The sequence below is a fragment of the Panthera pardus genome, unplaced genomic scaffold (assembly GCF_024362965.1).
Source record: "Panthera pardus isolate Hobbes unplaced genomic scaffold, ASM2436296v1 HiC_scaffold_17, whole genome shotgun sequence".
NCBI classification, from domain to species: domain Eukaryota; kingdom Metazoa; phylum Chordata; class Mammalia; order Carnivora; family Felidae; genus Panthera; species Panthera pardus.
Genome location: NW_026526732.1, coordinates 15,350,386 through 15,364,833, shown reverse-complemented (window position 1 = coordinate 15,364,833; position 14,448 = coordinate 15,350,386). Strand labels below are relative to the sequence as shown.

The 14,448-nt window shown below is 41.9% G+C and overlaps 1 protein-coding gene across 5 annotated transcripts in view; it reads left to right on the top strand.

Annotated features, from left to right (window-relative positions):
* ESR1 (estrogen receptor 1) overlaps window positions 1-14,448 on the top strand; it is a 421,083-nt gene that overhangs the window by 213,628 nt on the left and 193,007 nt on the right. For all 5 annotated transcript variants that reach the window (XM_053904374.1, XM_053904373.1, XM_053904372.1 and 2 more), the window contains one exon: window positions 11,116-11,232. In XM_053904374.1, coding sequence (XP_053760349.1) covers window positions 11,116-11,232 — 117 coding nt within the window. The remainder of the gene's footprint in view (window positions 1-11,115; window positions 11,233-14,448) is intronic.

The following is a 14,448-nucleotide window of genomic DNA, read 5'->3' as shown; positions in this document are numbered from 1 at the left end:
AATAGTTTCCAGCTCTGATAGTTAGCCTTATGCTGACTGGAGTGAATTTTTTTGATATGACGAACTGTTTTGGATGATTTACACTTGACTGCATAAATGTAACCTAGCAAGTTATATGATGTGAAGAGAATTAGTTCCGGGTAAAAAAAGGATTATTTAGCTACTAAGAAAATGATAGGTTATTACAGATTGATTTGAGGGTATTGTTGTTCAGGCACTGTCCCTACAAATTAGAGCTTTGCCAATCTAGAGATTTAGTATCATTATAATAATAATGATACTAACGTTTAGGGAGTACTCGTCCTGCACCAGGCTCTTCGTTATGGGTTTTATATGCATCATCTCATTTAATCTTCCACAAAATTCTAGGAAGCCAGCTCTACAATTGCTTGCATTTTATAGGTGAGGAAAGTGGGGCTACTTAAGAAATAAAACCAGTATTGAACCCAACTAGTTGGAAGTACAGAACCCATTGTGTTCTATTAACTCCCTCAAGGGTGGAATCCTTTTAAATGGGACACTGGACGTGAGGAGTGCGCTATAGCTGGCTCCTTGTCTCTCTGGGTTTAAAGGCAAGACGAGGGGGATACAGAGTTGGCTGGGGTCAGTCCTGCCTGCCAAGGGGAATGGGGCTATTACCGTGCATTGGTAGAACCCGGGATGCCCTGTGTGCCTCCTTGTATCCTACCTGGCAAAGGAGAAAGGTTACTGATGACTTCCCCCCTCTATATGGAGAGGAGACCTAGGTCCCTCAGGGATAAAGGTTTGGGTCAGCGCAAAACAAGGGGAGCCAGGCCCAGCTGGGGCAGGAGGAGAGTCGCAGATTCTCAGGATGGCTTTGTGACAGGAGCAGAAACAGACCGGAGCCTCTGTCTGTGGTTGGATGTCTGCTACCTGTTCTTTGCTGGGGTATCTGCAGATCAAAAAACACAGCTCCCACTTAGCCCTTTTCCTATTCTTTATAAAAGAAGCGTGGTAGTTTTCCCTTGCTCAACAAGGTTCTGGTGGTTAAGTTTATTACTTAGTCTGTGGGCTGCAAAGTAGGGAGAAATAACCCCTGGATGGGTGGTGGAACCAGAAAAGGAATGAAGATTGTTAATGCCAGGTTTTGGTTAGAAATTTTCAAAACACTTTTATTATTATTAAAAAAACCCCTAGAAATACACATGTTAAATGTTAAACAGTACAATGTGGTACATGATGGAAAGTTAAGGCCTGCCTCTGGTCCTATACCCAAATCTGTGCTTCTTCCTTTCTTGATAGGTAAACACTATTAATAGTTTCATCCAAAAATTGTGCGCACACACACACACACACACACGCGCATGCACACATGTTTTGGTTATATAAGTAGCATTATACTCTACACATTATTCTGTGAATAGCTTTTCTCACTGAATAATACATGTCGGAAGTTTCTCCATTATCAGTAAGTATAGGTCTCATTTTTTCAAATGGCTGTATTTTAGTCCATAGTAATTAATACATTCTGTTGGTACAACTTTAATGGTGAATCAAATGTTTGCATATATTATCTGTCAGGGCCTCATAGCAGCCACTAGGGAAGGTGTCAAATAATCAGGAGGGATTGCCTGGTTCACCTGGGATCCCGTGACACATACGCGCCTAGACTCACATACACAAGTCCAGTGCTCTGAGCCCTGTGACGTTCTCCATATATGCCTGTTATTCCTTCCATTTAGTGCAGCAACCACAAATGGAGACAAAAACCTTAAGCAGTAAAAAAAAAAAAAAAAAATCACCAAACTTGAACCCTAAGAAGCCAGATGAAAAGGAAGTATATCCCCGAGGAAGGTGAGAAAAGAGAGAATGATCAAAGTTTAGAACCAGAATGGGTTCTTCTTCCCTTTCCTTTTAGAGGTGAGAACCTGGGGCCAAGAATCCAGCAACTTAGCTTGTTCAGGACACTCAGGCCATCTTCTTTCTGGAGGCTGGTTCTTGGGGTTGGGTGGAGGAGGAGACTAGATTTTTCCAGGCTCTCTTGTTTTCATTAGCTGGAATGGGGAGTGGGGGTGTGGACAAGCATATAGACGGAGAAACCCGAACACGCTTGGGAAATGAGAAAGCTCTTCTCTTCTTGGGAAATGAGAAAACTGGCTCTTCTGGGAGAATTCTCCTCATAGGGCCGTCTAGCCACCGTAGACTTGAGCTGTCTGGATACCCAGGACGTGTGGATTTAACATATTCCCACATATTTGTTCACTGAGCGTGTAACATTCATCCGGCTCTTCTCTGGGCCGCTGGGCTACTGCATGCAGCACGTGTGGGAGAAGCTATCCCCAACCACGAGGCCTAGAAAACACGTGAGGTTATCTGTGCTACTCTGGGTTAAGTTTACCACGTGAATAAGTACAAGTAAATACAAAACAGTTGTCTTTATGCACAGATGTCTTACGCAAACAACCATCGTGTGAAGGTTCATTGGCAAGACAATGAATGAACCCATTTATTTCTGCTTGTTGGGAGAAATTGTTATTGAAGCTGAGAGTGTATACTAGTCATTATTTCTAAATCTGACAGGCGATCTTTTGGCTTATTTCCTCATTTTTGAAGTGGACTTAAAGATAGAAAGGGAATAACTGAGCTCATGTTAAAATGTGCTTGAGGAATATTTTGACCATTGAAACAGAAGCTCCTGCCTCTTCTTTCATGACTTTGATCAGGATGCCTTGGAGGAACTTTACTAGGGACTTCATTCTGGAGGGCTCCTGAAGACAGACGAAACCCCTTATTTAGTGGTTAGGTGGCCAGAAGCTTAAGGGACATTCATAGTCCACACCACATCAGATCTTTGTAAGCCCCCCCCACTTTCCCTTCTCACCTAAAGCACTGCAGTGACCTGCCCAGGAGCGGGAGGGTGGGCCAGTGAGCTTCTTAGTGGTTCCAGAAATCCAGGGCAGTAAGCACAATGGTGCTCAGGGTCTCTGAGGTTGTGCCCTCTCGCTCTGATCGCCAACCCATTTCCCTCTTACTCGCGTCCTCAGCTTTGCACAAGAACATTTTGAAATAGTTCCTACTGCTCTTGGACACCAGTGTTTGGACTTTAAATGACTCCAAGTAGGACGAAAGCTTGGGAAACTCTCTGGAAACAATGGAACAGAGCGAAGGAGAGGGGTCTGGAGGTGAGCTGAATGCTGCCTGGCATTGAACTAGTCACACTGGTTGTCACAGCGCTCCCTTCGGTGTGATGCTTATCTATTGTCCCAGAAGGAGCAATTTCAGAAAGTCCTTTTTTGGGCTGTGGAACTGCACTTACTTGTTGAGCCTTAAGAAACATTATTGGAACTGGTTCATTGTCTCTGGTGTGTTACAATGAGATGGTGGTCACTGATTTCATTATGTTTTCCTTTATTGCAGCTGTTGGTTTGGTCCTGTGCCAGGTGCTTAAAACAATTGTGGTCTCGTAGATGGTAAGCAAGGCTGGACAAGGAGAGGGATCATGTCATTGCCCCGGCTAAAATTTTTAGCAGACTGGGGTCTGACAAGGGTGAAGAACGGATTTCCTCTTCATTTTCATTTAGAAAAAGAAACTTTCCAGGACAATCATCTTTCCTAGAATTCCTTTAAATATTTTTTCTTTTAAAAATATCCTTCGATGCACATAATGTTTTTACTTCACTTAAAAAATAAAGGCAAGCTTCCCTTTGAAGGTGGCTGTTGTCACTGGTAAGACACAGAATTGACTAGCTGTAAAAATATAATTTGGGCTGCATTATTAAGGCATGGCGTTTTTATTTGCATGCCATTACATACAGATGTGGTTGTGAAATAGTTCAAATCATGGCACATTGAATGTCCTCACTGGATTTTTAGGAATGTGTTCACTGAGACAGCCAAAGTCTGTTTCATTTTGTTTGGCTGGTTGCACTGGCTATAAATCAGAGAATATTCACTTTAATATCTGAGTCAAAATTTATTTCCAAACATAATACTGCAGTTGTTATTTTACAGAAAGTAAATTTCTTATTTATTTCCTCAATACCTTGCCTTCTGCTCTCTCTCTATTTTATGCTGGGATGTGCTGAAAGGTTTTCCAGGGAGATTTTGATAGTATATGCCATTATCTACTGATGAATATATTTCATGGGATCAATCTCTCATATCTTTAACTTTGGGAGTCTTAGGAATCACAGGTCCTGGAAATAATTTCATTGCTCCTTCTGAAATGCCCTCTTAGTGATATGATATTGTAATTATGTTAGGGAAAAATGTTTTGATAATAGTCTAAAGTGTGACAGTATTTAGACATCTGGCTAGATAGGTATCGAGTTCTTTCCATGTCATCAGCCCTATGGTGGTGTTCCTGGAGTAAGAGGCTTTGATCATGGCCCTGCCTGTAGTAGCTGAGTGACCTTGAACAAGTTAGTTAATCTCTTGGGGTCTCAGTTTCTGCTTCTATAACATGGGAGTTACAATGACCTGACTTGTCAGTTTTGATGTTTAGATGAGATAAAGGGCTAAAGTCACCTGGCGTGGTGCCAGGTCTAAGCGGACCATATGGCCAATACTGCTGGCTAGTCCTTGGGCTCAAGGGCATTTTTTAAAGAGGAAAATCTGAACAGGCCGACTTAACATGCACATCTTTGATTTCTTTTCCCGCCCTGCCTCATGGAGATGCTTCCTATGCATCCAACTTCATTTTTTGTGATAAAACATACATAACATGAAATTTCCCATTTTAATCGTTTTCAATTGTACAGTTCAATGGTATTTAGTTGTTCACATTGTTGTGTAACTATCACCACTGTCCATCTCCAGAGCTTTTTCGTCATCCCAAGTGGAAACTCTGTACTCATTGCACAATAAAGTCCCCATTTCCCCCTTCCTATAACTTCTGATACCTTTTGTTCAAGTTTCTGTCTCTATGAATTTCACTAGTGTAGGTACTTTACATTTAGTTGGAATCATACAATATATGTCCTTTGGGTCTGGCTTATTTCACTCAGCATGTCTTTAAGGTTCATCTGTGTTGTAGCATGTATCCAAATTTTATTTCTTTTTAAGACTGAATAAAATTCCGTCGTATGTATATACCCTATTTTTTTATCCATTTATCTGCCAGTGGACATTTGAGTTGTGAATAATGCTACTGTGACCATGGGTGTGCAAATATCTGTTTGAGTCTGTGCTTTGAGTTCTTTTGGGCATATACAGAAATGGAATTTCTGGATCATGGGATCTCCAACTTCATTTTGACATGCCTCCCAAGCTTTGGGACTACACTTATAATAGTTTGTTGGGTAGTTTTGCTTGTTGGTGTGCTACTGAAATCTCAAATATCACATGTTTAAAATTTTTCCACATCTCTTCTTCCCACCCCACTCCCTGATCAGATCCTCTTTTTTGATTAATGTTAAGAATAACTTTTGAGACATCCTGGCACAAGCCACCAGAATCTTTGACCTCCTTCTCCTCCCATTCCTCCTTCTCTAGCCCTAAGAATTTGGCAAAGCTACGTCAAGCTTTTTTACATCTTCTCTCTGCCTTGCCCACTCTACCACTCAGAGATGATTAATGCATAGCTTGGTTTTTTTTTTTCCCCTTGGCATTACCTTGAATGTTTTTAATCCTTCATTTTCTACTGAAAATCAATACTGATTTTTATTAAAAATTCTTTGGAACTCTCGTGTCTACAACGAGTTCTCTTAGGACCACGTCTTGCCCTTGTGGACCTGAGTTTTGGGGTCCTGAGGTGTGGCGGCCATCTCTTTATTTGGGACCATTGACTTCTCAGGCATTACTTCTTTCATAGAACTCCAACCTGCCCCGCTTGGGAGGCCTGTGCTCCAGATGGGATTGGGTGGGGGGAGGCAACACAGAGCTTTGGCAACTTTTTATTTTGTCCAGATAACAAATACTTGCTGAGCTCCACTGTGTGCCTGAGAATGTGCTGGGCACAGGATTAATGGTGATAAATGAGACAGGTATAGTTTATCCCTTGTCAAACTTAAAGTGACCTGGGGATTGTGACAAACAGTTAAAGTCCAATATAGTAAGGACTGTGACAGGATAAAAGCTAGGCATCACTGGAGGGGCAGAAAGGAATCCCAGAGGAATTGACGTCTCGATTGACACACCTGAAAGATTAGTGGGAGTCACTTGAGCCAAGAGTAGGGAAAGTCTGTTTCCACAAGAAGGAACAGTGTGTGCAAAGTCCTGGGGCTCAAAAGGAGCAGGGTTGAACGGGAGGACATGCTTAGAACTTAGAGACTGGTAAGAGATAAGGCAGGAAAGGAGGTTGATCAGGAACGGCTTGGTAAGCTGTTTTAAGGCATTTTGATTTTATCCTTAGAGCTTTGAGAAGCACCAGCATATTAAAGCAGGGTAGCGCCATGGCAGTGTATGATTTTAGAAGAACCACCTGGCAACACAGGGGGCAATGGTTGGCAGGGGAAGGTGGGAGGCGGGGGGTGGCTTAGTGGGCTGTTGCAATAATGGGTACTGGAGATGGTATGAGCTATGGTAGGGATGGTGGGCCCAGGAAAAATGGCTTTTGCTTTGAAAAGGAACTTAAAAATAATCGATCTGATTAGTGTGTGCACGCATGTGAGTGAGGAGGAGGGTAGAGAATCTTGAGTAACACCACGTCTCAGGCTGTGTGGTGTGGTGGCAGATAGGAAGACATTGATGAGGAAAGATGACTGACAGTTGTGTTTGGGACACATTCATTTTGACGAGACTGTGAGAAAATCAAGTCTCCGTGGACCGTGGGCAGGTAGGTGTATGGGTGGGAAGCTCAGCAAAGAGATTTGGTCGGAGATGTCTGCCAGAATATGCTGAGGGGAAAATATGCTGTGTGGCGAAAGGAAAGATAGACAATGTTAAATTCCCCTCAGGCTACTGCTTGGGTTTTTTGTTTTATTTTATTTTGTTTTGCTTCATTGAAACCTAAGTGACAAAATTATGAGATGTTTAAAGTGTTCATTGTGATGATTTGATATACCTTGTGAAAAGATTCCTTCCACTGAGTTAACACATCCATTACCTATTTACCTTGTGTGTGTGTGTGTGTGTGTGTGTGTGTAGTGAGAATGTGAGTTCTACTTTTTGAGCAAATTTCACTGATAACAATACATTGTTATCAACTGTGGTCACCAAGTTCTACATCAGATCCTCAGACCTTATTCTTCTCAAGACTCCGCACAAGTGACACCATGCAGTATTTGTCTTTCTCTGTATGGCTTATTTCACTTAACATAATCCCCTCCAGGTTTATCCATGTTGTCCCAAATGATGGGATTTCTTTATTTTTTAAGGGTGAATAATACCCCAATATATTTATATAAAGACCACATTTTCTTTGTTCATTTATCTGTCAGTGAACACTTAAGATTGTTTCCGTACCTTGGTGATTATTAATAATGCCTCTATGAACGTGGTAGTACATATATCTCTAATGGTTTCGTTTCCTTTGGGTAAATGCCCAGTAGTGGAACTGCTGGATCATGTGGTGTTTCTATTTGTGATTTCTTGAGGAGCCACCATATTGTTTTCTGCAATGGCCACACCAGTTTACAGTCCACCAACAGTACCTCGTCACTTGCTTGTTTTAATTTGGTCTGTTTTATGTTTCTTTTGAATCATGGGTCATTGCTTATTTTTGTAACTGGCAAATGGAGTCTTTCTATGTGGTGGTAACGATGCAGAAACAGCTGCTACTGACGGAGAGAAAAACAAGAAGGAAAGGAAAAACAAAAAGTCGAGAGGAAGAATCCCAGAGAAGTGTGAGAAAAAGCTGTATCTGAGCTCATCTGCTGGCCCAGGAGCCATCTGCTCATCTGCTGGCCCAGGAGCTCATCTGCTGGCCTAGGTCGGCCTGGTGGCTCCTGCTCCCGGACGACTCTCCTTTCGCTCCTCTAGCTTTCTGCTTAGGGTTCATTCATCTCCGCTTCTCTCCACTTATAACTATTCAGACCCCACATTAGTGCAAAGGCTTTATCTTTATTTTTTTGATGGGCAACAAAATAGTGATAATTTCTCCAAAACTTCACCTGAGCCTAACATCTTGGCTTTGGCTTTTTGTGCTTCATCCAGGCCTGTGGGAAAGGCACCTTGGGGCTCATCTGGTCACAGGTACAGGGAGCTCTTTAGGGTCCTCAGTCTTTTTTTTTTTTTTTTTTTTTTAATTAGCTCTCCTTCAATAGGATTTTCATAGGCATTGTTTTCATAAGAGCAAATAATAACATGTAAAATGAAGTTTCTTCTTAAAGAAACTAAAATCGATTGCTTTAATTACATACCTTTACCAAGTTATCCTCAGGGAACAAAAAACTACCTTGTGGTTTTCCTTCTCTGATGTAAGTTGAAGACGTGCAAATAGTTGTTAATGGTGTTTGGTTCAGAAGAGTTTGTTTTAATTGTATATATCAAATATGTTACCTCTTCGTTTTTGTTTTTTTTTCTTGTTGCCAATTTACCAATTCTAAATTTTAACATAGTTGGGGGCAGGAGAAAATCCATTTTGTCCCCAGAGGCTTGTATTACAAACCTGATTCTGCTCTGCACCTACTTCTTTTCTTGTTAAGGGATGAATTCAATTGCACAAATCTGGCGTCTTTTATCTGTTAAACATGTCAGTTCAGGAATTTCACTTGGTTCTATAAAGATACACATCTACAATGGATGACCAATGCAAATACAACATTCAGCCAATTGGCCTCTGACCCCATTCAGCTCTCCTGTCTTCTGGCTTGCAAAACAACCCTTTTTGGGAGGAAAGCGAATCAAAGTTAATTCTTGGTTTGAATGATCATCGGCTGTTTTCTTCTGAGGCTTAAATGTAACCTCATTTTTTTGGTGTTAAAGTGTGTACTGCATAAACATCATAGGAGACCAAACACTGAAAGTTTCCTTGAGGTATCAGAAATCTGCACCTTTTGCTTGTTTAGGTAAATTTCATTTCTGGTTCTATTATTTCCTCAGTTTGTCCCGGTTAATGAAGGCAATTCTAACCGGGATGTTTGAGGCAGTGTGTGGTCTCCTACTAAAGTTGTCAGTTTACAATTGTTCTGTCTAGTTTGCTGGTTCCTATATACAAAAGAAGAATGTACATGTTAATTTTATCTGAAGCCTGTGCACGTAGCAATTTTTATAATGTATATCAAAAGATGAAGCACCAAGTTTTATGAGACCAGCGTTTCTTGTTAAAGCCCCACCCACCCTATTCTACTTGAGATTGACCCTTCAACTGAATAAAGAACAAAGAGTTCTGTAGTTAAAACATTTCACTGCAGGGACGCCTGGGTGGCTCAGTTGGCTAAGCATTAATTAGACTCTTCATTTGTGCTCAGGTCATGATCTCCTGCTTCCTGGAGCCCCGGCTCAGCTTCATGCTGATAGCGTGGGATTCTCTCTCTCCCTCTCTGTCTGTTCCTCCCCCACTCTCTCTCAATATAAATAAATAAACTTACAAAAAACCCACACAATATGTCCCTGCACATTGCGTCTTGCCTTTAGTGAATGAGAAAGTGGAGACACAGATGATCTGAATTACAGGGTGTGATATTTCCTCATTTTTTTCTTTGAGAATGGGAAACATTTTAAAATAGTACACATCATCTCCATAGTCTAAATTCGGGTGTAAGAATTTAGACTTCTATACATGGACTTCTTCATAAAACCATGGCAATATTTATTAATTTGTGGAGTTTAATGTTCTGCACAGTATAAACCAGACTGCTTTGGAGGGATAAAGACATGGACGTGACCTCTGAATCTTAGAGCAGAAACTTCTTGTGGGCAATTGGCTGTATGTCCCGAGAACTCAGAGAAGAGTTGGGCTGCGTATAAATCTGTGAGTCATCTGCATTTATGATAAGGGAAGCTGTAGCCGTGGAATAGATTCTCCTGTGAGAATTTGGAGTCATAAGAAGGGCCTGACATTGAGCCCCGTGCAGATTAGCTTAATGTTGGTTGGAGTGCATCTGCAAATAACACTGGAAAGCCATGTCCTGAGGGGTAGGAAGGACACGGGAATGTTTCGTTTTATGGAAGCCAAGGGAAAAGCATGCTTCAGGAGGAAGGGAGGAATTGTCAGGTGCTTCTGATAGGTCAAGTATGATGTGGGCTGAAATACCTGTTGAATTCAGTAATAAGAGTCATTGGTGATATCAGGATTTAAGCAGCTTTTGTGGGACAGCTAAGGGAGAAAACAGGCGTGGGTTGAGCCATGCAGGAGAGGTGAGGACAAAGCAGACCTCAGGTGTGCAGATGTCTCTGAGGAGTTGAACTAAGAAGGGGTAGGATGTAAGATGGAAGTTTGAGAGTGATGTGAGGTCACGGGAGCCCTTTCTTGTGGGACAGAGTCACACGTGATGAACGTGAATGAGAAGCAGTTGAGCAATAAGGGAGTCAGTCAACAAGAGGGAAAAGAAAGAGGATTAATAAAGAAAGAGGATTAATAAACGGTAACAGCAACAGTATTTATTGAGTGCTTACCACATCCAGGGCACTGGTAAACCCTTGACATGTAGTCTCACATTTAATTCTTAGAAAAATGCCACATAGTGGGCGCCATTACTTTCTCTAGGTGAGAGAGGGGTAAGTGAGACCTAGAGATGTTAACTAATACACTCAGCGTCCTCCAGCCAGTAAGTGACGGACTAACTTATCAACTTAAGGACTGAACTTGGCCGCCACCCCAGCTCAGCACCCTGGACTGGAATTTAGGCGTTCCAGGCTGCATTTGAATACCTACCTAAAGATTCTTCCAATTAGACCGTAAGAAAGGCCACTTTGAAACTGTCTGGAAGTTCCAACAGTTTTATTTCGACGATTTTAGCTAGTGGCCTGAGTCCAAAAAAAAGAAAAGCCTTTGTTGAGAAAGTGTGTGAGTGTACATAAAACCTCGTGCCTCCAAATATCAACTGTATGAACTGAAGGTGACTTTTGCCCAAAGAACTCCGGAAGTGATTGGCTGAGACAAAAATCAAGGCTCGGGGAGTTTTTTTTCCCACACTTTGAGAAGGGCAGGAAAAGGATGGCATGCGAAGTCGCAACACAAGTGAGTGATAGGAAAACAGGCAGCTTCCCTGTCGATTCTGACTGGCTCTGTTTCCTGAAATAATGTGAATTCTGTTCTCTTGCTCTTACTAGGACATAATGACTACATGTGTCCAGCTACCAACCAGTGCACGATCGATAAGAACAGGAGGAAGAGTTGTCAGGCCTGCCGGCTCCGGAAGTGCTATGAAGTAGGCATGATGAAAGGCGGTAGGTAGCTGCCAGCCCGGGTGCTTGCCTGCCGGGGGTGTGCATGCCTGCCGCCCAGCGCTGGCTGTGTGTCTTGTCTTTTCTTTTCTTTTCTTTTCTTTTCTTTTCTTTTCTTTTCTTTTCTTTTCTTTTCTTTTCTTAAAAAAGTTTAAATGTGTATTTATTTACTTAGAGACTGAGCACAAGCCGGGGAGGAGCAGAAAGAAAGAGAGATAGAAGCCCAAGCAGGCTCCACGCTATCAGCGCACGTCCCCATGGGGGGCTCGAACTCAACGAACCATGAGATCAGGACCCGCCCCAAGATAAGAGTCGGATGCCTAACTGGCTATGTCACGCAGGCGCCCCTGGCTGTTTCTGTCCCAACAACCGTGGCAGTGGAGTGTTTTCCCTTCTAATTAGTTGTTTCCTAGTTCTATTTTTCATTGCAACAGAAGTCTTTTTTATGACATGCTTTTTTTTTTTTTTGTAAAAAAAATAGAAAGTGACTGGAACTGGAGATTCTAAAATGCCATTTTGTGTTTTACGTTTTACATGTAAATACTTATATTTTAAGTCAGAAGGGTGTGGGAGGTGGTGGTGGAAGGAAAGGAAGCCTGCTCAGGGAATTATGCTAGAAGTATTTTCCAGTGATTGTTTACATTGCTAACGTTAGAAAACGGTGTCTGAGAATAGGTCTTCCCTAAACTGAGACTTGTAAATGTGAAAGCTAAATAGCTAGTGTGTAATCTTCCAATCTCTTAACATCCCTTGGGGAATTTAAGTTTCAATCAAAAGATAGCTTTCTCCTTCAGAAATTGACTCAACCAGCAACTGCTATAACCTTAGCCCCTGGCATGGTACTGGGAGCAGCACCTCAGGAATGAACCCTGAGCGCTAACAAATCATGTGGCACTCAGGATTTGTGCCTGTGTGCTTGTGTCTTTGTGGCAATGGCTGTGTGTGTGTGTGTGTGTGTGTGTGTGTGTGTTTGTGGTTTTCTGTCCCCTCTTGTATCCAGTCTTCCAGTTTTGTTTTATGGGAATCCAGTGTCTGGTTTTGGGGGTATAAGGTGCTCCATTGATGTGGTTGCCTGATTGATCTTGTCTTCTTGGGGATCCAGTCTTGAGGAACACAGATGCTAGTCTTGGGTAGCCTTCAAGGTACTGAGAGAGAACAAATAAAAAATGTGTAATTAAAGTCATGGCGTATTCAGTGTTTTAGGAGGATACAAAGGGGGAGAGGGGCCTATGATGTGGTTGCCTGCTGTCATAGGGGAAAAGCTTTCTGAAGGAGACAAGATTCGGGATGGGTTAAGGAGAACAGAGTTACAGTGAAAAAGAATAGAGATTGTGCAGATAGAGGGTGGCTAACCTTTAGGTCATTAACACTTGGATGAAGGAGGAAGCAGGAGAAAGACCAAGAACTTGGTGGGTAGGAATCTTACCGTCAAAGATTCCTGAGTTCCATGGTCACAAACAAGGCTGCCAGGTTGGGATTTTAAATACAGCATTCGGAATAAAGTCTCTTGATGAACAGATGAAATGTTGAATTTATGCATTGTATGAGCTGTGACTGTATGTCTTGAATGTCTGACAAAGCAGTTTTAATTCTAAGAATTTAACAGCCACATTCTGAAAGTGACACTTTGAGTCACAAATGGATTAAATATTTAAGGAACTCATCTTTCTTTGTACTGTTAGAGAATTAGTCAGGCTTAATAAAAAGCTTCTTAAGGTAACTTGATAAGTGACAGGAATACAACATCTACATGTAAAAAGTTTAATTTGAACCGGCAGAGTCCAAATTTAATGTGCTTTCTTGACAACGTCAGGTAGATTAAGCCCACCCTCTTCCTTTCTCTCTGAAAGCTGCAGTAATCAATTTGTGAATATTTCCAAAGCATGTTTTCCTTTGAGGGTACCCATGCATTGACCCCACTTCATAAAAACAATTCTGTCTTTCCTAATTTATATCCAGATACGGTCTGGCTGCATAAACATAAATTATGTATACTCATTTGTAGTCTGACAAAAATCTTAATATGCAAAGACATAATAAAAGTCTTCCCACCGTCTTCAGATCCAACTCTAGATAATCTGACCGCACCTCGCTAGTCTGCATGTGCGTGTATCTACTCGTACATGTGTATTTATGACCGAAATCTGTATCTGTGTTAGTTTGCTGCTGTATTAGTTTGGTTGGCCTGCCTTAACAAAGTCTATAGCCAGGGGGTGGGAGGGAGGGGGGGGGGCGGTTTAAACAACAAAATTAATTTTCTCACAATTCTGGAGGCTAAAAGTCCAAGAAGAAGGTGCTGGAAAATTCAGTTTCTGATAAGACCTCTCTCCCAGGCTTTCTGATAGTTGCCTTCTCACTGTGTCCTTTTCTCTGTGGGCACAGACATGGGGGAAGCATTCTGTGGTATTGTCTCTCTTCTTATAAGGGTGTCCGTCCTACTGGGTTAGGACCCCACCTTTATGGCCTTATTTAATCTTTGAGTACTTCCATAAAGGCCTTATTTCAAATACAGTCGCATTGCAGGTTGTGACTTCAACATATGAATTTTTGTGGGAAATAATATATATTTATAAATATATGTCATTTTAAATATATATATTATTTATATATATGATATTATTTATATCTGATCTGTAACAGCTGCTCTATCAAAATACTATAGACCCGGGGCGCCTGGGTGTCTCAGTTGGTTAAGCGTCCGACTTCGGCTCAGGTCATGATCTCGCGGTCCGTGAGTTTGAGCCCCGCGTCGGGCTCTGTGCTGACAGCTCGGAGCCTGAAGCCTGTTTCAGATTCTGTGTCTCCCTCTCTCTGACCCTCCCCTGTTCATGCTCTGTCTCTCTCTGTCTCAAAAATAAATAAACGTTAAAAAAAAAAAATACTATAGTCCTGATGGCTTAAACAACAGAAATGTATTTTCTCACAGTTCTGGAGGCTGAGAAGGCCAGGGTGAGGGTGTCAGAGGTTTAGTCTCATCTGAGGGTTTTCTCCTTGGCTTGAAGATGGCCACCTTCCCACTGTGTCCTCTCGTGGCCTTTTCTCTGTATTCACACGTCCCTGGTGTTTTCCCTTCTTCTTATAAGGACACCAGCCTATTGGATTAGACCTATCTATATGACCCTATTTAATCTTTATTATCTCTTTAAAGACTCTGTGTCCAAATACAGTCACATTCTAAGGTACTGGGGTTGGGGCTTCAACATAAACTTGAGGGGGGAT